The sequence below is a fragment of the Spodoptera frugiperda genome, chromosome 15 (genome assembly GCF_023101765.2).
Source record: "Spodoptera frugiperda isolate SF20-4 chromosome 15, AGI-APGP_CSIRO_Sfru_2.0, whole genome shotgun sequence".
Taxonomy (NCBI): domain Eukaryota; kingdom Metazoa; phylum Arthropoda; class Insecta; order Lepidoptera; family Noctuidae; genus Spodoptera; species Spodoptera frugiperda.
The window spans coordinates 71,402-99,136 of NC_064226.1; the positions used below are offsets into that span (position 1 = coordinate 71,402).

The window sequence follows — 27,735 nt, forward strand, 5'->3', positions numbered from 1 at the left end:
TGTCAAAAACATACGGTCAATATCAAATGACGTTTTGTGTTTTTAAATCGATCAATCTGCAATGCAACTAGTTTTTGAGATTTTGGAGTAAAATAGTATAATGTATTAAGAGAGAAAGGTAAACAAGAATAACAAATTCTATAATGGATGAAAAGAAGTCTATCTTACATGAATTATACGTGTTTTCTGAATGGAAACCAGAGCCAGAATACATAGTAAGTGTGAACATTTTATTGTTGTTATTGTGCACAAATAATGTTTATAATTTTATTAGTGTAAATTTTAAAGCTGCGAATTTTTTAAAACGCTTTTTATTCCAATGGTCCACTTGTAAGAAGTAAGAATCTGAACACTCACCTCTAACTTTATTGTTGTATGATCATGAAAGTATGTCTTGATGTATTATTGTAGTACCATTGAGCTGGTTCGATGATTAAATGGAAGGTGGCTGGCTGAGAAATAAAGTTCTGGGATCCTTAAATATGTCCATATCAATGATAAATGATGATGTGGTGAAAGGAAATGTAATGTTTTTTTTTTCCATTTCTTTTAGCAAAAGCCTGACAGTATATTACCTGAGAATATATCAGCACTTTGGAGATGGGTGAACTTCCTCGGTCCGAAAAAAAATCTTCTTGATGGTGTAACAGCGTGAGTATTTTACTAGATAGCATAAAACATAATCAAAATATTAATTTTAATATTTATGATACTATAAAAGAATTTGTTCATACTCTATTTAGACATTTAGAAAAACAACAAAAGTGGCATATTGCACTGGGAGATGAAGGCAAAGTTATTGCTGTGCTGACAGACAATATTTTAGAGATCAGAACCAAGCGGTCCGAGTATGCAACAATTGCAGCTAGAACTACAGGTAACTATGTAACTACTTACTGTTGAATGTGTAATAATATTATATAGAATAGCAAAACATATGTGGAGTGGTATATTGCATGTTATGTGTGTGTTTTTATGTTACACCTCTGCCGCAGGAGGATTTAACTGCAGGCGGCAGGGTGGTGCTGCATACAGCTCATTAAAAAATTCATCTATAAGTGGAATTGAAACTAGATAATAATATCTAATGTATTGTTAGTGTGAGATAATACTTTTGACTATATTACCCAGCTATGGGTGTTTATAGTAACTTTGTCAATAATTTCAGTGAGCCGAGATGCCTATCCACAATGGAGAAAGTTAGTGTGGAGTCCTGACTGCTCTCTATTGGTGCTGGCTTATGGAAACGGTGTAGTCAGCTTCTTTGATTTGACTGCTTCCAACCTTTTTAACATTCCTACTGTGAGTAAAAATCAAATGTTTTAACCTGTCGGATGTTTAACTTTAGTGCTTGGCACTGGATGAGTTAAAGCAATTGTCTTTTACAGATAATACAAATTGTATAATTTTAATATTGAAAGAATATGCAGTAAAGACAAAGATTGTCTTTGCCACATGGAAATTAATTTGTGAACAACCCTTAGAGGTTCAGTTAAGAAACTTGTAATATTTGTGGTACACTTGTTCCAGGATTGTTCCAGACCAGGAGGTTTAGAATGCACAGATAACACTCACGCTGTGGCGGACATTATATTTATGCCCCTGAGAGTAAAAGATACGAAATGGTAGGTTATTGTATAAAATAAGACATAGTTTTGAACACACTTTTAATATTGCTATAAGTCCTGATGTCAATTTATCAAATAAGGTTATTATTTAATTATTATGATATCACCTTACTCGTGTAACTGTTTGACGAGGAACTCGACTAGTTTCAAGCGATGCTAGGGGCATTCATGTGGGCTCGCTGTCATCGCAGCGGTAAGTCCCCTCTTTGAGGAGTGGCTAGAGAGGCGCCACGGCGTCCTCACCTACCGCCTGACGCAGGTGCTTACCGGTCATGGGAGTTTCGGTAGGTTCCTGTTCCTTATTGGGCGGGAGGAAACGCCCGGGTGTCATCACTGCGAGGACCGCCCGGAGGACACGGTAGAACGTACGGTGGCGGTGTGCCCTGCGTGGGCTGAGCACCGCCAAGTCCTCAGGGATGTGGTCGGCGACGGCGACCTCTCGCGCCCGGCACTGGTTCAGGCCATGGTGCGGAGCGAGAGGGACTGGGATGCCGTCTCCTCCTTCTGCGAAGCAGTCATGCTAGCTAAGGAGGAGGCGGGGCGCGTGAGAGAACAAACCTCCTCACGCCCCAGCCGTCGCGAGAGACACTCCGGGCGTAGGGGATCGCGAGACGATCTCCGGCCACCGTAAGTGCGGGCCTGCGGACGGCGAGCAAGGGTAGCTCGCCGCCCGACCAGAACCAGACCCGTGCGTGCGGCGCGTCGCGTTCCGCGCGCGCCTCAAAGAGCCATCAGACCACCACAGATGGGGCCCAGTAGGGCTGATGCCTGATCCGGAGCTGCGGACTACCTAGCGGGTTTACCGGGGCTCCGGGTCGAAAAGCAGGAGAAGGAACGGGGTGGTTTTTAGTCAGTAAGAGTCTGACACTCCCTCTCACGTTGTCCAAGGCGGGAGAAGTCATTGGATGATTTTCCCCCCTCAAAAAAAAAAGGGGCATTCATGAGCAGAGCATTCCGCAATAGACGACGCGGTGATTGTTGCGCTGCTAATGGCGACTCGAGCTTCGCGCCCATCGCGCCGTCTGCCTGGGAACAAAATAAAAAATCAAGCGCACTTTCCGGCGCGCGCGACGGTGTCATTCATCGTGTTACACTTTAGGCTGTGTTTCAGACCCGCAACATTGTAGGCAACAGTTATGCGAGTAAGCCGATAACATAATAATCAATTTAGTATGTCCCACGAAAGTTATAATAATAAGATTTAAGATTTTTAACTTTGTACGACTACCCATAATACCTATGGGTTGTCGAAAATGTTGATTCCACTATCTCGATATTTAAATGAAATGTTTATGAATAGTAAGAATGATGGGTTTGAATAATGATGGTGACCGCGGTGGCGGCAGGAACTGGGAGGTGGTGGTGGTGACGTTCGACGGGCGGCTGCGCGGGTTCCTGGTGTCGCAGACGGACGCCTGCAAGCTGCACCACTCCTTCCGCTTCCCGGGCGCCGTGGCCGCGCTGCGCTACTGCGCGCCGCACTCCACGCTGTACGTCGCCGGCGTGCCCCGGGGACCCGCCAAGGTGACTCGCCGCGTATCTGTTATTCATATCATATTTTATACGTACTGCAGGTGTGTACTTGACAATTGATTGGAATTCCCTGTTTGTGCAGTGGCGGGCAAACATATTTATTTAATGCAGAGTCTGAAAAACAAATCGTTTACAAAAATTTTAATCTCGAACTTAATGAAACCAGTAAAAACTGTTCAACTTTTCACCTATAAATGTATTATTATCTCTATATATGAAAATCAAATGCTGTTCGTTAATCTCGCTAAAACTCGAGAACGGTTGGACCGATTTGGCAAATTTAGGCTTCAAATTGTAGGTGGTGAGAAAAAAATGTGTAAGGCGGTACGAAGTTTGCCGGGCCAGCTAGTTACTTAATAATAGTTTTGTAATTAAAGTCGCTATTTTGGAGGACCGTTCGAGCTCTGCAGTGAAAATATTTTTTTAGAGTTTTGAATACAACATTTATAGAAAGGAATCAGTATTCGCAGTATTGTTTATGGCTGGCAGGAGCCGGGCAGCGCGCTGGGCGCGGGGCTGTCGGCGTGGCGCATCCTGAACGAGGAGCCGTACTACAAGCTGTCCGTCGTGTCCGACGACGCGGACGCGCTCGCCAACGACCGGTTCAAGTTCTACGTGCCCTTCGGATATTCCAATAATCTGGTATACTACGCCTACTTGTGTGTCTGGCGACATTTCCGGACGTTACAATGTCAACGACGTGTTCCCTATGTGCGATATCATGTGATTTAATTGATTAATGAATGTCATATGGCGTGTTGTGTCAGGCTTTCATAGTCCGTATGGAGGTGTCCCCGGACGGGTCGCGGCTGGTATGCCTGCACTGCACCGGGGATGTGTCGGTATGGCGCCTGCCGCTGCTGCGGCTGGAGTACCGCTGGCCGCTGGCCGCGCAGCCACACCACGACCTCAGGAACCCGCTCGCTGGAGACGACAGACCCGGGAACAAGAAGGACCTCACCGCATTCTATCCGGCGGATATCAACTGGTGGACTAATGAGGTAACTGTTCTAAATTAACCATGGAATATATTTTTGTGATACCTACACATTATTGTACCTGTTTGTGGATAACTCAGCAATGCTCAGCATGTCAATCTGCTATCTTCCACGTCCAGACGAAATTATTTTTTAAACAAACATTTTCAACGGTATATAATTTTTTTTTATAATTAGGAATGACTCATAAAATTTGATTGGTTTTATCTAAGTATTGTTTTCTTATATGACAAAATACGCGTCTAATATTCATTACCTAACTGACGGACTAAATATATTTTGAATCTTCATACCCCGTTATCGTCTCTAGTAGGCTAATATTGATGCTACGTGGCACGAGACGAGTTTTCCAACTACATAGGAAGAACCGAACTATTCTCTGTGTAATTCGCGTTCGAGGGAAAATCACTGAATTTACAATACATTTTACAATAACAAGTCACCCTGTCGTTATACTTTGTCCAGTCATACGTGTTGTGTGTTATTTGCAGGAAATAATAGTATCGCGATTTAGCGGGGCAGTCACCATTTGCGACATTGAAACTATGGCCAACATACTCGGGAAGAAACCTGAATTTTTCCAGGGAACGCCGCAGGTACCGATTGCATGAAATAAAGTCCCGCGTTGAATGTGTTCCGTGTTGTTTCGTTTATGTATCGAAGTGACAATGTCGTGTAACAGATCACGCGCGCGCACGGCGGCACGCTCATGGTGCTGGAGTGCGAGACCAACGTGCTGCCTGCCAAGAAGTCGCGCAGCGACGACTCCGTGAGTACACACGTACTACTGTACACTGTACGTGTACACGGTACTGTTGCAGCACTGGTACACCGGCCGGAATGTACTTTGTTGTAGATGGAGGTAGTGAAGGTGGAAACCGATTCCGAAGACACGATGCTAGAGCTAGCGAAGGAGCTGATCAAGTCGCTGCTGTACGCCATCACGGACATCGAGACGTTCCAGCCGAAGCCGCGGCGCATCACTGTAGTGTCGCGCGTCTACCGACTGCTGGGGCTCAAGAGCACCACGCCCACTGAACTCTTCTCTCGGAAGGTAGGCGCGCGCGTGTGTGTGTGTGTGTGTGTATATATATACACACGTGGCAGCTGACGGTGCGTGTGTGCGTGTGTGCAGATAGAGGGCGGCGCGTACGGCGAGGCGCTGTCGCTGGCGGCGCGGTTCGGGCTGGACAGCGACCTGGTGTACCAGCAGCAGTGGCGCCGGACGCCCGTCTCCAGCGACGCCATCCACAACTACCTGGTGCGTACATACATACATACTACACCACTACACGCCCCGACTCCCACTCGACGTACCTTTCATTTTGTTTATCTAGGAAAATAGTAACCTTTTGTACCTTTTATTATGTATGTTTAGTTCTGTTTTACATTCTTACCATTGTCTGCGCGGCAATCTAAATATAAAACTGTACTCTTTCTAAAAATTTTATATTCTAATCTATACAATGTGCTAGGGGTGGGACTTCTAACCCATTAAGGCTGAGTACTACTTCTAATTTTATCGACAAAAAAAATAATATGGGGGGTTGAAACCCCAATTGAAACTATTGAAAAATAGCAATTTTTTCGGTAAAAATAATTTAGAAATGTTTTTTTTTCTCACCCGAACATTATCAAACATATGAAAAGAGTAATGAATTAGTTAGCCAAGGTTATTAGCTACCGTTTGTAGTTTTTTTTTGTTTCTACGATGCATACATCCTTTGATATCACATAAAGTAAAAGAAATATTAAGGAGGGGTTCAAGCCCCCATTTTTTTGCCGATACAATTAGATGTCTCCATCCTCTTCCTACCACATTGTATATTAAGTACTAAGTTCACCACCACCGCTTGAACACATACAGATGTAGTCAAACCCTTCCATACTTTGAATATGAATAACTGGAATATATTCCATACAAAAATTGTAATTCTAAGCTTATAATCGCCAATCCGCCATTCGCCAGTGTGGTGAAAGGTATCTTCTCCGTGGCACGAAAGTCTTTTGCTCCGCAGTGCCGTAGGCAAAGTATGAACAATAACATTTGCTATTGACTTTCAAGTGCAAACGAACTATGTATGTACTTTTAATTAACAGTGAAGTATTTATGTTTACCGAATGAGCAAGTAAACAAACTATGGAATATAACATTAAAGTAATAAAATAAATGTTGCAGAGCAAAGTATCGAAGAAGATCTGGGCGGTGCACCAGTGCGTGGACCGGCTGCCGGAGACTCTGCCCGCCGCCCGGGACCTGCTGCACTTCGGCCTGCAGCTCACCAACGATACTATCCTGGCCGGTAACGTCGCACGTCTGCACTACACGCTCGGTGGTGTTACTCTATTGCGCACGACGCCACTGCATTACTGACGCAGGCACTGTCGCAGTTAGTGGCCGCGATGTGACGCCACTGACATTTGTCTCGTAGCGTTATATACTCCGTGTTTATTTGTTTGGAGGAGTACTTTCCATGCACAAAGTAAAAAAAAAATTAAAAAAAATCACCGACTTATGCACATGATACTAGATGAAGCTTTGGAGGCAGTATTTGCATCGCACGTGCCACCTGCCGAAGGGTACCTCTTCAACAATGACAAGGCATGATGTTTTGATAATGTACTATAAGTGCATATGCGCTGTCTATGTTGGTTGTCGTTGAACGGACGGTCCGACGTGTTGTGTTGTCCAGAGATCAACAAGGAGCGCTGTGCCCCGCTGGCGCGGCCCGAGGACATCCGGCCCGCGGACCTCAACGCATACACCAGCGAGCTGCTGCGCTGCCGGCACGTCATGCTCTTCTACAGGGAGCGGCTCAAGCTGTACGAGGTAACTACACGCGACACTGTACACTATTTATTTATGTACTGCACTACAACATACAGGGAACCAAATGTTACCAAACAAAGGCACGTACTGTACATATACGTATTACTTTTGCAGTTTGTTCGTGCAGCCCTGCGGTAGGATAAATGAACGACATATTATTGTGACACAGTGTAACAAAATATATCAATAATAAACAAATATACACTTAGACATATATAAGCAATATCATTTAGACTCAATATGAATATACATATGATACATGCATCAAAATTATATTTTTTACATTTTTGTCTGTCTCTTTGTTTTGGCTAATCTCTGAATTAGCTGGAGCGATTTTGACTTTGACGAGACTCTTATTGGTAGGTAGCTGATGTACTAAGGAGTAACTTGGGCTACTTTTGTTAGTCACAAAGTCTGTAATCAGCTCGTATTCAACAGTTATCAGAAAAATATAAAAAAATCGATGTCATACAGTTTCTAAATGATTGATTGTTTCTAATTGATGACAGTGATTTTAGAATCTACTCGGTGCCATTCGGACGTCGACTTCAGAGACGCCCCGTAAAACGAAATCTATCTAATATATTACCTGTACTAGTCGAATAAATCATGGTCAAGCTGTGTATCGGATGCGGATCGATGCGAGCTCGACGCGCCAAGGCGGTGTGAACGTTTCAGTCCATCCTGAAGTGCGAGAAGTCGACGTACGTGAAGGACGAGTACGACCGGCTGCGCAGCGACAGCATCGTGCAGAGCGCGCTGCAGCTGGCGCGCGCCGGCCGCGTGGCCGCGCTGGCCTGTCTCTGGCCGCAGCTGCCGCCGCCCGCGCGGCTCCGCGCGCTCGCCGCGCTGCCCGAGACCACGTCGCCGCTGGAATATCAGGCGCTGCTGCCGCCGCGCCCGCCCGCGTCGCCCGCCTCGCCCGCGTCGCCCGCCTCGCCCGCGCCGCCCGCGCCCGCGCTGCCCGACCCCGACTGGTGCCGGAACGACATCTTCCGGTCAGTCGCTCTACTACTCACGTTATCTTTTACTACTTTATCCATTTGATTATTGTTCGATAAATACTAAACACTTGAATTGAAACTGGAAACTTGTCACCGATACAAATAATATTAATGTCCGAACAGAAGATAATTGCGGTAAATAGTGTAAATCCGTGGACTGTCTTTCGGCTCCGTCATCAGATTGACTCCAGAACTTCATTAAATTGTAATGCTTTAAAATACTAACTCCCAAATACTCAAACGCTACTCAATATTAAGTTGTACTTAAATATCGTGCTATCTCTGTCATTTTATACAGAATTGATAGTGACAGAAATTGAGTAGCGTTTGAGTATTCGGGCATTAGTAAAACAATTAACCCCCCTCCAACTTTCCAAAGTTCCCCTCGCTTTTCTTACGATCCCATTCGATCAGAGCCCGATGTGGTTTTAAGGTCTCAGCACACATATGGGATCGGAAAGGGATCGTAACCGTAACGCCTTTCGCCTCGCTGTCAACCAGGCGTCAACCTACCGTATGCACGTAACGAAAGCGTATCAGCAGCGCCTGTACGTCAACTCGGCTACGGCTAGGCGACACCGACTAGACTAACACGATAGTTAGTCGGTACGGAGAGACGTAAGCGCGGGGACGGAGAAACGTAAGCGTGGGGACGATGAGCCGTAAGCGCGGGAATTCAAGTTCGGAGCCTGTTCCGAGGCGAGGCGATTACGTTATTATTCCGATTAGTGTGCGTTGCAGTAGGGAGTTTATCGAGGCGCGCAAATAATTAAGCGGGCTGGTAAATACAAACCATTCTGAACGGCTCGAGGCGATACGGTGACGATCCCTTTCCGATCCCATATGTGTGCTGAGACCCTTAACGGGAACAACACAGGAATGTGACATTAAGAATAAAAAAAAATGGTTTACAATAATATAGTGACAGAGTAAATAATCGATCGAACATTACACTTCCCCGTTTTTTGAGGTATATGATGAGTTGAATTCGGTGACGGTTCCCACACGTGGTGCTGTATATATGATTGGGAAATAATTGTAATCAGGTCCATTTGGAGCTCGAACTGGTCGGAGGACTCGAGCCCGGACTCCGAGACGGCGGGCGCGGCGCCGGGCGAGGCGGAGACGGAGTCGCTGAGCGCGTGGTACGCGGCGCGCGCGCGGCACATCGAGGCGCGCAGCGGGCTGGTGTCGCACGCGCTGACGCTGGTGGCGCTGGGCGCGGCGGCGGGGGTGGCGGCGCTGGACGACGTGCTGTTCCACCTCACCACGCTCGACGTGCTGCTCTACGACATCAACGTCGAGGGCGTCTCGCTCGACCAGCTGCAGAACATGTCCACGCTGGAAGTCTGCTCCGTGCTCATGAAGATGGTAACTATACTCCCTGAGTTTGTCTACGAATTGGCTTCCGCAAGAGAGTGATGTAACACCCGATGGTAAGCGACTGGCAAGACAGTCCCAACTTTGAAAATGGGGAAATGCTTGCATAGCCTCAAGAACCAAACCCGATCAGTAAAATTATTTGAGCATGATTCAAGCTAAGGGAGGGCTACGGGCTAAAATTACATGCGCGCTGTCAATATTCAGCGCCTCGAATGGCTCTAAGGAATAAGAGATCATACCTTGTAATGTAGGAACGTTTGAATAAGTCCGCAGTGTGAGCATGTTTTACTTGTACGTTAAATAGCAACAATGAGCTAAAAGTCCTCGTCCCGCAGTCTACCCCGCAGACGTTCGTGTCGGATTTGAAGCAGTTCGTGGTGCCGTACCTGAAGCGGTGCGAGACTCTGTCCAAGTGCAACGACTCGTGCGTCACCGGACTCATCGCCTACCTCGAGAGCATCAGCGTGGACGACCTCTCGCCCATACTACTGGTGAGTCCTCTCCCACTGCCAGCCTCCGCCTGGGAGACGTTCCATTGGTACATCAGCGTGGTGACCTCTCGCCCATACTACTGGTGAGTCCTCTCCCACTGCCAGCCTCCGCCTGGGAGACGTACCATTGGTACATCAGCGTGGTGACCTCTCGCCCATACTACTGGTGAGTCCTCTCCCACTGCCAGCCTCCGCCTGGGAGACGTTCCATTGGTACATCAGCGTGGTGACCTCTCGCCCATACTACTGGTGAGTCCTCTCCCACTGCCAGCCTCCGCCTGGGAGACGTACCATTGGTACATCAGCGTGGTGACCTCTCGCCCATACTACTGGTGAGTCCTCTCCCACTGCCAGCCTCCGCCTGGGAGACGTACCATTGGTACATCAGCGTGGTGACCTCTCGCCCATACTACTGGTGAGTCCTCTCCCACTGCCAGCCTCCGCCTGGGAGACGTACCATTGGTACATCAGCGTGGTGACCTCTCGCCCATACTACTGGTGAGTCCTCTCCCACTGCCAGCCTCCGCCTGGGAGACGTACCATTGGTACATCAGCGTGGTGACCTCTCGCCCATACTACTGGTGAGTCCTCTCCCACTGCCAGCCTCCGCCTGGGAGACGTTCCATTGGTACATCAGCGTGGTGACCTCTCGCCCATACTACTGGTGAGTCCTCTCCCACTGCCAGCCTCCGCCTGGTAGATTGTTCCATTGGTACATCAGCGTGGCGACCTCTCGCCCATACTACTGGTGAGTCCTCTCCCACTGCCAGCCTCCGCCTGGTAGATTGTTCCATTGGTACATCAGCGTGGCGACCTCTCGCCCATACTACTGGTGAGTCCTCTCCCACTGCCAGCCTCCGCCTGGTAGATTGTTCCATTGGTACATCAGCGTGGCGACCTCTCGCCCATACTACTGGTGAGTCCTCTCCCACTGCCAGCCTCCGCCTGGTAGATTGTTCCATTGGTACATCAGCGTGGCGACCTCTCGCCCATACTACTGGTGAGTCCTCTCCCACTGCCAGCCTCCGCCTGGTAGATTGTTCCATTGGTACATCAGCGTGGCGACCTCTCGCCCATACTACTGGTGAGTCCTCTCCCACTGCCAGCCTCCGCCTGGTAGATTGTTCCATTGGTACATCAGCGTGGACGACCTCTCGCCCATACTACTGGTGATACAGTCCCCTCCCCCAGGTGCTGCAGTCCCCCGCGGAGTTCGAGCTGGACGTGCGCACGCACCTGGAGCTGGTGGAGCGCTGTCTGTTCGCGCACACCGGCACCGACCAACTCGACAAGGCCTGCGACCTACTGCACACGCTGCTCAAGGAGAGGTATGTAGCGAGTGTGGGTATGTGTAGCGTGTGTGGGTGTGTGTAGCGTGTGTGGGTGTACGAGTGTAACGTACGTTGCGCAGCGACGGCAGCATCAGTAGCAGCTCGCTGGTGCGGCGCGTGCGCTGCGTGGAGCGGCTGGTGGCGGGCAGCGAGCGGCTGGCGTGGCGCGGCGTGCTGGTGTATGTAGCGTGTGTGGGTGTATGTAGCGTGTGTGGGTGTACGAGTGTAACGTACGTTGCGCAGCGACGGCAGCATCAGTAGCAGCTCGCTGGTGCGGCGCGTGCGCTGCGTGGAGCGGCTGGTGGCGGGCAGCGAGCGGCTGGCGTGGCGCGGCGTGCTGGTGTATGTAGCGTGTGTGGGTGTATGTAGCGTGTGTGGGTGTACGAGTGTAACGTACGTTGCGCAGCGACGGCAGCATCAGTAGCAGCTCGCTGGTGCGGCGCGTGCGCTGCGTGGAGCGGCTGGTGGCGGGCAGCGAGCGGCTGGCGTGGCGCGGCGTGCTGGTGTATGTAGCGTGTGTGGGTGTATGTAGCGTGTGTGGGTGTACGAGTGTAACGTACGTTGCGCAGCGACGGCAGCATCAGTAGCAGCTCGCTGGTGCGGCGCGTGCGCTGCGTGGAGCGGCTGGTGGCGGGCAGCGAGCGGCTGGCGTGGCGCGGCGTGCTGGTGTATGTAGCGTGTGTGGGTGTATGTAGCGTGTGTGGGTGTACGAGTGTAACGTACGTTGCGCAGCGACGGCAGCATCAGTAGCAGCTCGCTGGTGCGGCGCGTGCGCTGCGTGGAGCGGCTGGTGGCGGGCAGCGAGCGGCTGGCGTGGCGCGGCGTGCTGGTGTATGTAGCGTGTGTGGGTGTATGTAGCGTGTGTGGGTGTACGAGTGTAACGTACGTTGCGCAGCGACGGCAGCATCAGTAGCAGCTCGCTGGTGCGGCGCGTGCGCTGCGTGGAGCGGCTGGTGGCGGGCAGCGAGCGGCTGGCGTGGCGCGGCGTGCTGGTGTATGTAGCGTGTGTGGGTGTATGTAGCGTGTGTGGGTGTACGAGTGTAACGTACGTTGCGCAGCGACGGCAGCATCAGTAGCAGCTCGCTGGTGCGGCGCGTGCGCTGCGTGGAGCGGCTGGTGGCGGGCAGCGAGCGGCTGGCGTGGCGCGGCGTGCTGGTGTATGTAGCGTGTGTGGGTGTATGTAGCGTGTGTGGGTGTACGAGTGTAACGTACGTTGCGCAGCGACGGCAGCATCAGTAGCAGCTCGCTGGTGCGGCGCGTGCGCTGCGTGGAGCGGCTGGTGGCGGGCAGCGAGCGGCTGGCGTGGCGCGGCGTGCTGGTGTATGTAGCGTGTGTGGGTGTATGTAGCGTGTGTGGGTGTACGAGTGTAACGTACGTTGCGCAGCGACGGCAGCATCAGTAGCAGCTCGCTGGTGCGGCGCGTGCGCTGCGTGGAGCGGCTGGTGGCGGGCAGCGAGCGGCTGGCGTGGCGCGGCGTGCTGGTGTATGTAGCGTGTGTGGGTGTATGTAGCGTGTGTGGGTGTACGAGTGTAACGTACGTTGCGCAGCGACGGCAGCATCAGTAGCAGCTCGCTGGTGCGGCGCGTGCGCTGCGTGGAGCGGCTGGTGGCGGGCAGCGAGCGGCTGGCGTGGCGCGGCGTGCTGGTGTATGTAGCGTGTGTGGGTGTATGTAGCGTGTGTGGGTGTACGAGTGTAACGTACGTTGCGCAGCGACGGCAGCATCAGTAGCAGCTCGCTGGTGCGGCGCGTGCGCTGCGTGGAGCGGCTGGTGGCGGGCAGCGAGCGGCTGGCGTGGCGCGGCGTGCTGGTGTATGTAGCGTGTGTGGGTGTATGTAGCGTGTGTGGGTGTACGAGTGTAACGTACGTTGCGCAGCGACGGCAGCATCAGTAGCAGCTCGCTGGTGCGGCGCGTGCGCTGCGTGGAGCGGCTGGTGGCGGGCAGCGAGCGGCTGGCGTGGCGCGGCGTGCTGGTGTATGTAGCGTGTGTGGGTGTATGTAGCGTGTGTGGGTGTATGTAGCGTGTGTGGGTGTATGTAGCGTGTGTGGGTGTACGAGTGTAACGTACGTTGCGCAGCGACGGCAGCATCAGTAGCAGCTCGCTGGTGCGGCGCGTGCGCTGCGTGGAGCGGCTGGTGGCGGGCAGCGAGCGGCTGGCGTGGCGCGGCGTGCTGGTGTATGTAGCGTGTGTGGGTGTATGTAGCGTGTGTGGGTGTACGAGTGTAACGTACGTTGCGCAGCGACGGCAGCATCAGTAGCAGCTCGCTGGTGCGGCGCGTGCGCTGCGTGGAGCGGCTGGTGGCGGGCAGCGAGCGGCTGGCGTGGCGCGGCGTGCTGGTGTATGTAGCGTGTGTGGGTGTATGTAGCGTGTGTGGGTGTACGAGTGTAACGTACGTTGCGCAGCGACGGCAGCATCAGTAGCAGCTCGCTGGTGCGGCGCGTGCGCTGCGTGGAGCGGCTGGTGGCGGGCAGCGAGCGGCTGGCGTGGCGCGGCGTGCTGGTGTATGTAGCGTGTGTGGGTGTATGTAGCGTGTGTGGGTGTACGAGTGTAACGTACGTTGCGCAGCGACGGCAGCATCAGTAGCAGCTCGCTGGTGCGGCGCGTGCGCTGCGTGGAGCGGCTGGTGGCGGGCAGCGAGCGGCTGGCGTGGCGCGGCGTGCTGGTGTATGTAGCGTGTGTGGGTGTATGTAGCGTGTGTGGGTGTACGAGTGTAACGTACGTTGCGCAGCGACGGCAGCATCAGTAGCAGCTCGCTGGTGCGGCGCGTGCGCTGCGTGGAGCGGCTGGTGGCGGGCAGCGAGCGGCTGGCGTGGCGCGGCGTGCTGGTGTATGTAGCGTGTGTGGGTGTATGTAGCGTGTGTGGGTGTACGAGTGTAACGTACGTTGCGCAGCGACGGCAGCATCAGTAGCAGCTCGCTGGTGCGGCGCGTGCGCTGCGTGGAGCGGCTGGTGGCGGGCAGCGAGCGGCTGGCGTGGCGCGGCGTGCTGGTGTATGTAGCGTGTGTGGGTGTATGTAGCGTGTGTGGGTGTACGAGTGTAACGTACGTTGCGCAGCGACGGCAGCATCAGTAGCAGCTCGCTGGTGCGGCGCGTGCGCTGCGTGGAGCGGCTGGTGGCGGGCAGCGAGCGGCTGGCGTGGCGCGGCGTGCTGGTGTATGTAGCGTGTGTGGGTGTATGTAGCGTGTGTGGGTGTACGAGTGTAACGTACGTTGCGCAGCGACGGCAGCATCAGTAGCAGCTCGCTGGTGCGGCGCGTGCGCTGCGTGGAGCGGCTGGTGGCGGGCAGCGAGCGGCTGGCGTGGCGCGGCGTGCTGGTGTATGTAGCGTGTGTGGGTGTATGTAGCGTGTGTGGGTGTACGAGTGTAACGTACGTTGCGCAGCGACGGCAGCATCAGTAGCAGCTCGCTGGTGCGGCGCGTGCGCTGCGTGGAGCGGCTGGTGGCGGGCAGCGAGCGGCTGGCGTGGCGCGGCGTGCTGGTGTATGTAGCGTGTGTGGGTGTATGTAGCGTGTGTGGGTGTACGAGTGTAACGTACGTTGCGCAGCGACGGCAGCATCAGTAGCAGCTCGCTGGTGCGGCGCGTGCGCTGCGTGGAGCGGCTGGTGGCGGGCAGCGAGCGGCTGGCGTGGCGCGGCGTGCTGGTGTATGTAGCGTGTGTGGGTGTATGTAGCGTGTGTGGGTGTACGAGTGTAACGTACGTTGCGCAGCGACGGCAGCATCAGTAGCAGCTCGCTGGTGCGGCGCGTGCGCTGCGTGGAGCGGCTGGTGGCGGGCAGCGAGCGGCTGGCGTGGCGCGGCGTGCTGGTGTATGTAGCGTGTGTGGGTGTATGTAGCGTGTGTGGGTGTACGAGTGTAACGTACGTTGCGCAGCGACGGCAGCATCAGTAGCAGCTCGCTGGTGCGGCGCGTGCGCTGCGTGGAGCGGCTGGTGGCGGGCAGCGAGCGGCTGGCGTGGCGCGGCGTGCTGGTGTATGTAGCGTGTGTGGGTGTATGTAGCGTGTGTGGGTGTACGAGTGTAACGTACGTTGCGCAGCGACGGCAGCATCAGTAGCAGCTCGCTGGTGCGGCGCGTGCGCTGCGTGGAGCGGCTGGTGGCGGGCAGCGAGCGGCTGGCGTGGCGCGGCGTGCTGGTGTATGTAGCGTGTGTGGGTGTATGTAGCGTGTGTGGGTGTACGAGTGTAACGTACGTTGCGCAGCGACGGCAGCATCAGTAGCAGCTCGCTGGTGCGGCGCGTGCGCTGCGTGGAGCGGCTGGTGGCGGGCAGCGAGCGGCTGGCGTGGCGCGGCGTGCTGGTGTATGTAGCGTGTGTGGGTGTATGTAGCGTGTGTGGGTGTACGAGTGTAACGTACGTTGCGCAGCGACGGCAGCATCAGTAGCAGCTCGCTGGTGCGGCGCGTGCGCTGCGTGGAGCGGCTGGTGGCGGGCAGCGAGCGGCTGGCGTGGCGCGGCGTGCTGGTGTATGTAGCGTGTGTGGGTGTATGTAGCGTGTGTGGGTGTACGAGTGTAACGTACGTTGCGCAGCGACGGCAGCATCAGTAGCAGCTCGCTGGTGCGGCGCGTGCGCTGCGTGGAGCGGCTGGTGGCGGGCAGCGAGCGGCTGGCGTGGCGCGGCGTGCTGGTGCCGCCGCGGGAGCTGCTGCGGCTGCGCGACGAGCCGCAGCGCGCCGCGCAGCTGCTCACCAAGGTGGCGCGGTCCCTCGCACTCAGGTACTCGCCGCTCTTAGTACTCATATGATAATTATACGACACAATTATATAACATGTCATATATATTTCTTTATTACTCCAATTGAAATACGGTTCTAATATTAACAGAATTGTTATTTTCCTTCCGAACTTACTATATTAATGCAAGACTTTTGAAATAGGGAAGAAAAGCCAACTCCACAGGACTGGGATAAGCTACTCAAAGACTTACTGGAACTACAGAGCACATTGTTTTGCCGCGTCACTAAAGATAAATGCTATGAGGTAAGTTTACACTGTATACATTACCAGCTACCTCTGCTCGGCTTGTATTGGTTGGCCGTTGCAACAGAGAGATATGAGTTGTCCCCGAAGTGGTGCGATGTATGTGTACAGATCTACGCGCTGGCGCTGCTGACGTCGGGCGACGCGGGCAGCATCAAGCTGGCGCGCGGCGTGCTGGCGGTGTCGCCGGCGGGGGGCGCGGGGGCGGGCGCGGGGGGCGCGGTGCCGCACGCCGCCAGCGTGGCGCTGGTGTCGGCCGCCGCCACCGAGTACTTCAACTCCGCCAACAGCCTCGTCGACCCCGCGCTGGACTTGGCCAAGTACGCCTTCATCTCCTCTCTAACACTACTCGGTTTATATGTATCTGTCTTTCAGACAAATCTGGCACCGACTTCTAAACTAGCAGTGCGCGACACAGGCAGCACAATGATACTTGGTTTTTGGTTTTTAGTTTAGGGATTTTAGTTTTGGAAGCCGGTTTTTTTAAACGTAGTTTTAATTTCCAAATTATATACATGGGACCAGTGATTGGCTGAATGATACCTATGCTCATTGTTATTTTTATCTGTTTTTTATTAGCTGTAAGTCCTCGTTGAATTATAAATAAAAAAATTTATTTTACTGGCTTTTATTTAATAGCAAATAAATGACCCTTTTGTAATTATAAAAAACAATAGCACTGAGCGCTGCTTCCAGATGTTGCCTGCAGCTTATAAACGCCGAAAACGTGGAAATCCAAAAGGAGTTGGACTTGATCAATGCGCTTCCCATCCTGCACTCGTTCAACGTGGGGGTCCTCCCCGTACAAGGTGAGTACTCCCTGTTGTATTACTCGTGTACGTCGCCGTAGCGTCTGTATAGTCGTACAGAGTCCGAGAGGGCAAACCTTTCCAAGCAATGTGTGTGGGGTAAGGCGTCGCTGTATACTTGTACAAGGATACTTGTTGTAGTCCTCTACGATATTTGCGCCGCCAACAGACTTCAACCGACTTCGAGCGAAAAGATTAAATATTGGTTTTACGTAAATATTAATTTCTAATAATGGATTATTGTTTATTTCCAGTTCGTATATGTGAAGATAGGATGTCGCTGATAGAGGCGTGCCTGATGTTGGATCCCAACGCGTACCTAGCCAGCCACAAGTTGTTGAAGCTCGCCACCTTACTGAGGATAGCGGAAGACGACGAACAGGCGAGGTAAGCGAAGTATGGCCGACATGTTTAGTCTTGTGCGCTACAACTTTAAATGAAATAGGCAGGCCGCGTTGGTACACTGGCAGACCAGGGATGGACCGTAAGAATACCTAGATGGAGGGGCGCGGTAAAAGCCACGCCATGGCGGGCGGGGGCGCGGGGGGCGCGGCCTGGTGGTGTATGTGTGACGTTGTGTACAGGGAGGGGCAGGTGCTGCAGCTGGCGGCGCGCCACGCCATGGCGGGCGGGGGCGCGGGGGGCGCGGCCTGGTGGTGTATGTGTGACGTTGTGTACAGGGAGGGGCAGGTGCTGCAGCTGGCGGCGCGCCACGCCATGGCGGGCGGGGGCGCGGGGGGCGCGGCCTGGTGGTGTATGTGTGACGTTGTGTACAGGGAGGGGCAGGTGCTGCAGCTGGCGGCGCGCCACGCCATGGCGGGCGGGGGCGCGGGGGGCGCGGCCTGGTGGTGTATGTGTGACGTTGTGTACAGGGAGGGGCAGGTGCTGCAGCTGGCGGCGCGCCACGCCATGGCGGGCGGGGGCGCGGGGGGCGCGGCCTGGTGGTGTATGTGTGACGTTGTGTACAGGGAGGGGCAGGTGCTGCAGCTGGCGGCGCGCCACGCCATGGCGGGCGGGGGCGCGGGGGGCGCGGCCTGGTGGTGTATGTGTGACGTTGTGTACAGGGAGGGGCAGGTGCTGCAGCTGGCGGCGCGCCACGCCATGGCGGGCGGGGGCGCGGGGGGCGCGGCCTGGTGGTGTATGTGTGACGTTGTGTACAGGGAGGGGCAGGTGCTGCAGCTGGCGGCGCGCCACGCCATGGCGGGCGGGGGCGCGGGGGGCGCGGCCTGGTGGTGTATGTGTGACGTTGTGTACAGGGAGGGGCAGGTGCTGCAGCTGGCGGCGCGCCACGCCATGGCGGGCGGGGGCGCGGGGGGCGCGGCCTGGTGGTGTATGTGTGACGTTGTGTACAGGGAGGGGCAGGTGCTGCAGCTGGCGGCGCGCCACGCCATGGCGGGCGGGGGCGCGGGGGGCGCGGCCTGGTGGTGTATGTGTGACGTTGTGTACAGGGAGGGGCAGGTGCTGCAGCTGGCGGCGCGCCACGCCATGGCGGGCGGGGGCGCGGGGGGCGCGGCGGCGGTGGAGCTGGCGCGGCGGCTGGCCACGCTGCGGTACGCGCCGGCGGCGGCGCTGCTGGTGGAGGTGGGGCGCGCTGCGCACGCGCACGCCGACGCCGCCACGCGCCGCCTGCTGCTGGCCGCGGCGCTGGCGCACTGCGCCGCGACGGACATCGAGCCCAACCTCCGCGACAGGTACCAGCCACCACCTTCTATTGCTAACACGGCATACACGAAGTATAAACCATTTCCGATTGTCCCGAATAAACTCTTTCGATTGATACGTTTTCGATCGACTGTAACTGTTTAACATGGATCTACTAGAACTTACACATTTACTTGTTTATGAACAGAATGGCCCTGGAACTAGAGAGCCTGCAACAAATGGGCGTGACGCTCAGAGACCACAGCAGTCTCGGCGAGCGGTGGCCTTCCACGGACGACGAATTCGCTGACGCCGTAACAACGGTCAGTAGTTATTGTCTAAGGCTAACCCGGTCCCACTTTAATCTCCCACTGCAACTCCATTGCCAACGTCTCCAAAGTGATTATCCAAAAGGTACCGAAATCCTATTCCTCCAATTTTTATTAGATTGATATTTTTTTAAATCAAACCAAACATTATTCGATTTTCATACTTTATTTTTAAATTTTCCCAATATAAGAACACAACGCAATGTAATAGTGTGTGTCATGTTGCAGCCCATGGTGGAGAAGAAAGACCTGGTGCCCGCTCAATCGGAAGTGAAGATTCCACTGTTCAACTATCTGCTGGACACTTTCCAGAATAAGTTCGCTATCAGGTAAGTCAGTGAGCAGAGGCGAGCTGTCCCACTGCTGCAAGTATGTGCAATGGCCTCGTTCCCGGCAGCGAGCAGAAGCCGGCGGCGGGCGGGGCGCAGCCGGCGGCGCCGCACTGCCAGGAGTTCTACCACTCGCTGTACCCGGAGCTGGGCGCGGCGCCCTGCTACTACAGCTACGACCGCTTCTCCCTGCCCGACGCCACGGACGGGCCGCTGGCCGTCGGACAGAACGTGCTCAAGTGGTTCTACATCCAGAACTGCTTGGAGGAGGGCGCCACTTGCGAGTTGGAGACGGAAGGTGAGCGATATATCCGTCCCCTCAGTTCGTAGGCCTCGCGGGGACGGGCGACGTCGTCCTTTCCTTGCAAAGAGATTCAGGCTACAGGCCGGTATCGGCGCGCGGTGATTACATGACGCGTGTGTGTAGTGGTGCAGCGCTGCGCGGAGGAGCTGCTGTACAAGGACACGGCGCTGGGCGTGGCCTGCCTGCTGCGCGCCGCGGGGGGCGCGGGGGCGCGCCGCCTGCTGCAGCAGCCCGCCCCCGCGGCCGCGGCCGCCGTGCTGTACGCGGAGCTCGTGCACTGCAACTGCAACATACTGCGCGACAACGCCTACTTCACCAAGCCCGCAGAGGTCAGTGCCACGAGTCTGATGTTTACGGCATTTTCTTGGCTTTTACCACACTTGTACCGTGTATGAATTACTTTGATCAAGTGTACCAGTGGTGGAGTGTAGGGCAGGTAGTGACGCTGTGTGCCGGCAGATGGCGCGGGTGGCGCTGGGCGCGGGCGTGGAGCTGGCGCTGGTCCGCGCCTGCCTGGAGCGGCTGGCGGCGGCGGGCGACGTGGACGCGCTGCGCGAGCTCGGCTACTCCGTCAACGGGCTGCTGTTCAACGCCGACGCGGACTACCGCCGCGAGGTCATCTACAGGCTGGCCAGGTAACTGCACGACCACTGTGGAGCTGTGCAGCTCCGGCGGTGGTTACATGGTCCGCTTGCAGGTCGGCGGAGTGGTCGCGCGTGTCGCTGGCGGTGCCGCTGGCGCGCGCGCGCGGGCTGTGCGCGCTGGACGTGTGGCTGCAGCACGCCGCGGCGGCGCTGCGGGCCGCGCCCCCCGCCACGCCCGCGCCCCCGCCGCCGCTGGACGCCGTGCCGGGGGCGCACGCTCGGTAACTACCCTTCACCCAATTACATGTTAAAACACGACTGACTGACTCACTCACTTAGAGCATGCACATGAAACGTTGCGGCGCCGGAGCGGTGTCGCTGCGTCGTTTGACATAGAAATGTGTGGCATGTGTCACGATGCACCGGACTTGCAACCACCAAGACGAGGCGGGGAGGCTCGGGCCAAAACTTAAGGGATGGTTCTTGAGATAACTAGTTAGCTATAGGTACATTTGCACCGCTACTTGAGTGGCTGACGCTTAGATCACTTGTACACTAAGGGAAAACTTTTGTTGGTATGATTTTGAGGCGGTATGAAATTACTTGCTGGAATATAGCGCTACCTCTCGTATTATAACTTACGCTATTTATAAGGCCGAGATGTCACACATGCTGCTCACTCTCTCACTCACTCACTTTCTCACTCAATCGCTCATTACCTATATTCTTTATTCTTTATGAATTAATAAAATAGCTTCGTGTTACTTGATGACACTTGTTCCTCGGCCCAGTATAAAGGAAGCTCTCTGGCCTCTCATCCCGGGCACGGAGCACAACGCGCTGATCATGTTCTTCTCGCTGCTGAAGAGTGTGGACGAGAAGGCCCTCATAGGCCCCCTCACTGCCGCGGAACATATCAAACTGCTGAAGAAAGCCAAGGCTGCCTCTCCAGGTACCTGTATTTAGCAACACAAGCTATCAATAATAGTAACTGATCAGGCTTTGTATTTATATTATACCAATACAAGTATATAGTTTGTTCGAATGTGCAAATCTCAGGAACAACAGCTTCTATTTGAAAAAAATATTTGTGTGTTGTCCATTTATCTCGGAATAAGAAGTGTGTGTGTATAGAGCTGGACTACAAGGTGCTGGTGTCGTGCGGCGGGGGCGCGGGGGGCGCGGACTTGGGGGGCGCGGAGGGCGCGGACGTGGCGGCGCACGTGGTGTGCATCCTGCGGCCGGACAACGTGGCGCTGCTCAGCAAACTGCTGCGCACGCTGCCGCCCGCGCTCAGCCTGCCCACCTCGCTCAACGCCATCCTGGCCCGCTGGCTCACCAGGCACTTCTTCAGCGTGAGTACTGCCGCCCGCGCTCAGCCTGCCCACCTCGCTCAACGCCATCCTGGCCCGCTGGCTCACCAGGCACTTCTTCAGCGTGAGTACTGCCGCCCGCGCTCAGCCTGCCCACCTCGCTCAACGCCATCCTGGCCCGCTGGCTCACCAGGCACTTCTTCAGCGTGAGTACTGCCGCCCGCGCTCAGCCTGCCCACCTCGCTCAACGCCATCCTGGCCCGCTGGCTCACCAGGCACTTCTTCAGCGTGAGTACTGCCGCCCGCGCTCAGCCTGCCCACCTCGCTCAACGCCATCCTGGCCCGCTGGCTCACCAGGCACTTCTTCAGCGTGAGTACTGCCGCCCGCGCTCAGCCTGCCCACCTCGCTCAACGCCATCCTGGCCCGCTGGCTCACCAGGCACTTCTTCAGCGTGAGTACTGCCGCGCGCCTGCCCACTTATACGCACGAGTGCTTGTCCCGCTGGTGCCCAGCAACGCGGCCAGCAAGAAGTGGATGCAGCAGTACCGCGCAGTGCGCCAGCTACTTCAACGCCACCTGGCCGAGCTGGCTGCAGTTCGTGGAGGCACCTGCTTCAGCGACGAGGCCATCCAACGCGTCACTGCCCACACGCACACACGCACATCCTGGCCACGCTGGCACACGCAGGCACTACATTTGTGAGTAATGCCGCCCGTGAGTGCCTGCCCATGTTTTGCTCAACGCCATCCTGGCCGGGCTGGCGCAACCTGACTGATAATGCAGCGTGGTACTACTGCCAGCACCTCGAACAGCCAAACGACTTCAAGCACTTCAACAAGAAGTACTGCCGCCCGCGCTCGCCTGCCTACCTCGCTCAACGCCATATTTAAAGTACCAGGCACTGCTTCAGTCGACTGCCGACTCCTAATTGCTCAGCCTGCCCAAACTATATGTGTCAACGCCATCCTGGCCCGATGGCTCACGAGGCAGTTCTTCAGCGTAAAGAGACATGCAGACAGAGCTCAGCCTTTGCCGCACCTCGCTCAACAAACAAACTGGCCAGCTGGCTTGCAACTTGAGTCAGCGTGAGTTGCCGCGGTGCCAGCTTGCACCTCGCGACGCCAGTCGTGGGCGGCGGCGGGGCAGGAGCTGTCGCAGCGTGAGGCTGCCGCCCGCGCTCAGCCTGCACTCCGACACCGTGCAGCGCCTGCTGGCCCGCTGCGCTGCCAGGCGCTTCATATGGCCGTGAGTACCGACCGAGCAACGCGCCCGCCGCCCGCTCGCTCAATATAAGCTGGCCCGTACTGGCAGACCAAGTGGCAGAAGAGCCACGGCGTACTGCCGGCCCGCGCTCAGCCTGCCCACCTCGCTCAACGCCATCCTGCTGCTGGCTCACCAGCACTTCCCGTGCGCACTGCCGCCCGGCTCAGCCTGCAGTCGCTCTACACGTCCTGGCCCGTGGCTCACCAGGCACTTCTTCAGCTACTGCCCACGCTCGCCGCCCACCTCAGCACTGCCACTCCTGGCCCGTACAGTGCTCACCAGGCACCTTCAGCGTGAGTACTGCAACCCGCGCTCAGCCTGCCCACTCCGCTCAACGCCATCCTGGCCCGCTGGCTCACCAGGCCTTCTTCAGTGAGTACTGCAACCCGTTGCTCAGCCTGCCCACCTCGCTCAACGCCATCCTGGCCCGCTGGCTACCAGGCACTTCTTCAGCGTGAGTACTGCCGCCCGCGCGCAGCCTGCCCACCTCGCTCAACGCCACTCCTGGCCCGCTGGCTCACCAGGCACTTCTTCAGCGTGAGTACTGCCGCCCACGCTCAGCCTGCCCACCTCGCTCAACGCCATCCTGGCCCGGTTGGCTCACCAGCGCACTTCTTGGAGACGTGAGTACTGCCGCCCGCGCTCAGCCTGCCCACCTCGCTAAAGAAGGGCCATCCTGGCCCGCTGGCTCACCAGGCACTTCTTCAGCGTGAGTACTGCCGCCCGCGCTCAGCCTGCCCACCTCGCTCAACGCCATCCTGGCCCGCTGGCTCACCAGGCACTTCTTCAGCGTGAGTACTGCCGCCCGCGCTCAGCCTGCCCACCTCGCTCAACGCCATCCTGGCCCGCTGGCTCACCAGGCACTTCTTCAGCGTGAGTACTGCCGCCCGCGCTCAGCCTGCCCACCTCGCTCAACGCCATCCTGGCCCGCTGGCTCACCAGGCACTTCTTCAGCGTGAGTACTGCCGCCCGCGCTCAGCCTGCCCACCTCGCTCAACGCCATCCTGGCCCGCTGGCTCACCAGGCACTTCTTCAGCGTGAGTACTGCCGCCGCCTGACTTATACCACGAGTGCTTGTCCCGCAGGTGCCCAGCAACGCGGCCAGCAAGAAGTGGATGCAGCAGTACCGGCAGTGCGCGAGCTACTTCAACAAGCTCACCAAGCACGAGCTGCTGCAGTTCGTGGAGGACACCTGCTTCAGCGACGAGGCCATCCAACGGTACGGCCACACACACACTCATACATACACACACACACACACATACATTTGTAATAATCGTGATGTGGTGTGTGTTGTTTTGTGTAGCGTTCCAGCCGGGACCCGCAACCTGATGATAATGCAAGCCGTGGACTACTGCCAGCAGGAACAGGAAAACGACTTCAAGTTCAACAAGAAGTAAGTCGTCTTCTACTTCTACGTTTTATTTAAAGTAAGAATGCTATAGTCAACTATGACTCCTAACTCCCAAACTATATGTGTAACAAATAGATTCTCCGATTTAGTTAAGCGTGTAAAGAGACATACTGACAGAGTTACTTTCGCGTTCCAACAAACAAACAAACTGTCCAGCTTTACAACATGAGTATAGTTGCGCGGTGTCCCGCTTGCAGCGAGCAGTCGTGGGCGGCGGCGGGGCAGGAGCTGTCGCGCTGGGCGCGCTTCCTCGACAACCTGCACTCCGACACCGTGCAGCACCTGCTGCACTCCGCCGCGCTGCCCGCGCTCGACATATGGCCGTGAGTACCGACCGGAGCAACGAGCCCCCCACCACGCTCGTCTTCAATATAAGCTGACGTACTTGCAGAGAAGTGGAGAAGAGCCACGGCGACCCGGAGCGGCTCGTAGACTGCCTCGCGCGCGGCATACTGCAGGCAGAGATACGGCCCGGCGCACTGACGCGGCTCCTGCAGTGTCTACACGTGCCCGTGCAACCAGACCAGCTACTGCAACACGTCGCGCAGCACTGCCACTCCGCCAGGTACAGTGCTACAGCCCCCCAGTTACTGCAACACGTCGCGCAGCACTGCCACTCCGCCAGGTACAGTGCTACAGCCCCCCAGTTACTGCAACACGTCGCGCAGCACTGCCACTCCGCCAGGTACAGTGCTACAGCCCCCCAGTTACTGCAACACGTCGCGCAGCACTGCCACTCGGCCAATTTTACAGTGCTACAGCCCCCATTTACTGCAACACGTTGCGTAACTGCCACTCCGCCAGGTACAGTGCTACAGCCCGCCCAGTTACTGCAACACGTCGTGCAGCACTGCCACTCCGCCAGGTACAGTGCTACAGCCCGCCCAGTTACTGCAACACGTCGTGCAGCACTGCCACTCCGCCAGGTACAGTGCTACAGCCCGCCCAGTTACTGCAACACTCGTGCAGCACTGCCACTCCGCCAGGTACAGTGCTACAGCCCCCAGTTACTGCAACATAGTCGCGCAGCACTGCCACTCCGCCAGGTACATGTGCTACAGCCCGCCCAGTTACTGCAACACGTCGCAGCACTGACTCCGCCAGGAGTGCTACAGCCCCCCATTACTGCAACACGTTTAGCACTGCCACTCCGCCAGGTACAGTGCTACAGCCCGCCCAGTTACTGCAACAAGTTATTATTCGTGCAGCACTGCCACTCCGCCAGGTACAGTGCTATGCTTTACTGCAACACGTCGTGCAGCACTGCCACTCCGCCAGGTACAGTTAAAAAGCCCGCCCAGTTACTGCAACACGTCGTGCAGCACTGCCACTCCGCCAGGTACAGGGCTACAGCCCGCCCAGTTACTGCAACACGTTGCGCAGCACTGCCACTCCGCCAGGTACAGTGCTACAGCCCGCCCAGTTACTGCAACACGTCGTGCAGCACTGCCACTCCGCCAGGTACAGGGCTACAGCCCCCCAGTTACTGCAACACGTCGTGCAGCACTGCCACTCCGCCAGGTACAGTGCTACAGCCCCCCAGTTACTGCAACACGTTGCGCAGCACTGCCACTCCGCCAGGTACAGTGCTACAGCCCCCCAGTTACTGCAACACGTTACGCAGTACGCACCATAATATTGAACAACTCTTGGAATGATTCAGTCATATATTTTGCTCCGCTTTATAATGTAATAACACAGTTACACCGTGAATGGTTACAGCGACGTGGAGGTTCTAGTGTCGCGCATGACCGCGTACAGTAAAGAAGGGGTGAAGCTCCCCGAGGAACTGTTAGAGACGGTGATGCAGAAAGCTTCAGAATTTGCGGTGCCTCCCCACAAGCAGATTGGTCTACTGTCTCTGAGCCAGAAGACGAGGGTCCATGATAGCGACGACATGCTCAAGATTTCACAATTCAGTGTGGAGCTATTCCGCACTGAGTGGCCGGACTCTGACCACGCTGAGAAACTGACCGGTGAGTGCGTGCCTATCTATTATCTATGTTAGTTTATAGCACAGGCACCGGTTAAATAGTGGCTTAACGGATTGTAAAGTCGAAAGTCTATTGTAAATAAATAGATAAAGATATTTTCGCGAACCTAAAGTCTGCACCTAAACGAAATGATGTCAAAAATTTCTTCACTTTAAATATAAAGTTTTGTTTATTCATCTTATTCTTAAGTTAGAGCGCTTATTGGCGCTTATTGCTACGTAATACAGGGTATAGTAAAGAATGGTGAAGTACAATGCATGACACATGTAATTTCTTGTAGATGAGATGTTACTCAGCGAGGAAGGTCGTCGCGATGCTTTCAGCAAGTTCCTGTCGCTGGCCGACTCCTGGCAGCGCAAGAAGGCGCTGGTGGACGTGCTCCAGTGCTGGCCGCCCACGAGGAACAGGTCGCGTAGCTAGTACTGCACTACTGACTCACTAGTCACTCGCTACTTGTGGTCCAGTTGTGTTTTTTATTTTTTTGAGGGGGGAAAATCATCCAATGACTTCTCCCGCCTTGGATGAGGCGGGAGGGAGTGTCAGACTCTTACTGGATAAAAACCACCCCCTTCCTTCTCCTGCTTTGAGCCGAAGCTCCGGTAACCTTTTACGTTGTCCGCAGCTGGTCCAGTTGTGCTACAATATTTTTACTGAATTGCAGTGATTCGAGGAGCCTGCATTGTGAATACTTGCACCACCTCCTCGCCGACAAATCAAATCAGACGGAAAACTTAATGCTCATCAAGTTATTATTGCAGCGTCCCGTACTTACCGCAGAGGTACCTCATGCTTAATTTACTTTGTTTAATCTTTTCCCAAAACGATAAGATTAAAAATCGCGCTTAAAATAATGTTGTGTACTCTTTTCAGGAGGTGAAATGGCTCGCTGATAATGTAGGCCCTGAATCTGTAATTAACGCTATTTGGGTTCTACTACTCAGCAAAACAGAACATTTCAAAGATAACATCTTGAACTTAGCCCTTCAGCATAAGGTAAAGGCAAATTCGTTTTACTGCGGTCGTTTCTCGAAACTCTGTTTACTACATGTACGGTGTGTTTGTTTTTTTTTTCAGACATTCCTCCAAAATCATGAAATAGACGAAGATCTGATCAAAGAACTCTTAGATAACGGCATGTTTATAAAACTGGTGCCGTGCCCGCTGTACGCGTCGCTCATCAACTACATCATCGGGCGGCAGGCGGCGGGCGACGAGGCGGGCGCGTACAGCGTGGCGTGGGCGGCGGCCGAGCTGGGCGGCGCGCGCCTGGCGGCCGAGGCCGGCCAGCTGCGCCTGGCCGCGGCCGGCCTGCCCGCCTCGCTGCGCGGCTTCTCGCAGGCCGTCGTCGCGGGCTTGGCGGAATCGGCCCGAGCCTTTGCTTATTTCAAAGATGTCTTAGATGAATAAATATTGTATTTATACCAATCGGTGTCTGTATTCTAAATGTGTAATTAATAAATTATGGCTACAAAAATGTTGCTGGTATTATTTTATCGATTTCTTCATTCACTTTGCCGCTCTAACGCCTGATTCTATTATATATACCAACTGCTTTAGTTTAGAAAAGGATGTCACCTTGAGAATATT

The 27,735-nt window shown here is 55.1% G+C and overlaps 1 protein-coding gene and 1 long non-coding RNA gene across 53 annotated transcripts; one reads left to right on the top strand and one right to left on the bottom strand.

Annotated features, from left to right (window-relative positions):
- LOC118281808 (NBAS subunit of NRZ tethering complex) lies at nt 1–27,623 on the top strand. 50 transcript variants are annotated; one of them, XM_050698803.1, is made up of 44 exons: nt 2–215; nt 554–651; nt 744–877; nt 1,169–1,302; nt 1,531–1,625; nt 2,975–3,152; nt 3,651–3,803; nt 3,929–4,162; nt 4,651–4,755; nt 4,842–4,928; nt 5,016–5,213; nt 5,295–5,420; nt 6,339–6,462; nt 6,853–6,989; nt 7,668–7,987; nt 9,040–9,364; nt 9,712–9,867; nt 11,059–11,195; nt 15,718–15,903; nt 16,065–16,167; nt 16,279–16,487; nt 16,864–16,976; nt 17,231–17,363; nt 18,425–18,667; nt 18,826–18,940; nt 19,175–19,275; nt 19,344–19,573; nt 19,703–19,908; nt 20,039–20,214; nt 20,277–20,444; nt 20,955–21,115; nt 21,298–21,600; nt 23,826–23,959; nt 24,047–24,136; nt 24,352–24,477; nt 24,546–24,839; nt 25,020–25,080; nt 25,555–25,615; nt 25,676–25,735; nt 25,877–26,130; nt 26,429–26,555; nt 26,810–26,927; nt 27,019–27,141; nt 27,223–27,623. In XM_050698803.1, the coding sequence occupies exons 1-44, from the start codon at nt 144–146 to the stop codon at nt 27,553–27,555; spliced, it is 7,041 nt and encodes a 2,346-aa protein (XP_050554760.1). In that variant the 5' UTR covers nt 2–143; the 3' UTR covers nt 27,556–27,623. The 50 variants fall into 50 exon arrangements, with proteins under 50 accessions (XP_050554775.1, XP_050554773.1, XP_050554760.1 ...); XM_050698806.1 differs by having other exon boundaries at nt 24,546–24,779; XM_050698804.1 differs by lacking the exon at nt 25,676–25,735.
- LOC126911488 (uncharacterized) lies at nt 9,793–10,908 on the bottom strand. 3 transcript variants are annotated; one of them, XR_007706012.1, is made up of 3 exons: nt 10,766–10,908; nt 10,016–10,098; nt 9,793–9,932 (listed from the first exon to the last, which is right to left on the bottom strand). It is a non-coding gene; the product is annotated as an uncharacterized LOC126911488 (long non-coding RNA). The 3 variants fall into 3 exon arrangements; XR_007706011.1 differs by having other exon boundaries at nt 10,682–10,824; XR_007706010.1 differs by lacking the exon at nt 10,766–10,908 and adding an exon at nt 10,598–10,740.
- Nucleotides 27,624–27,735: the final 112 nt, after the last annotated feature.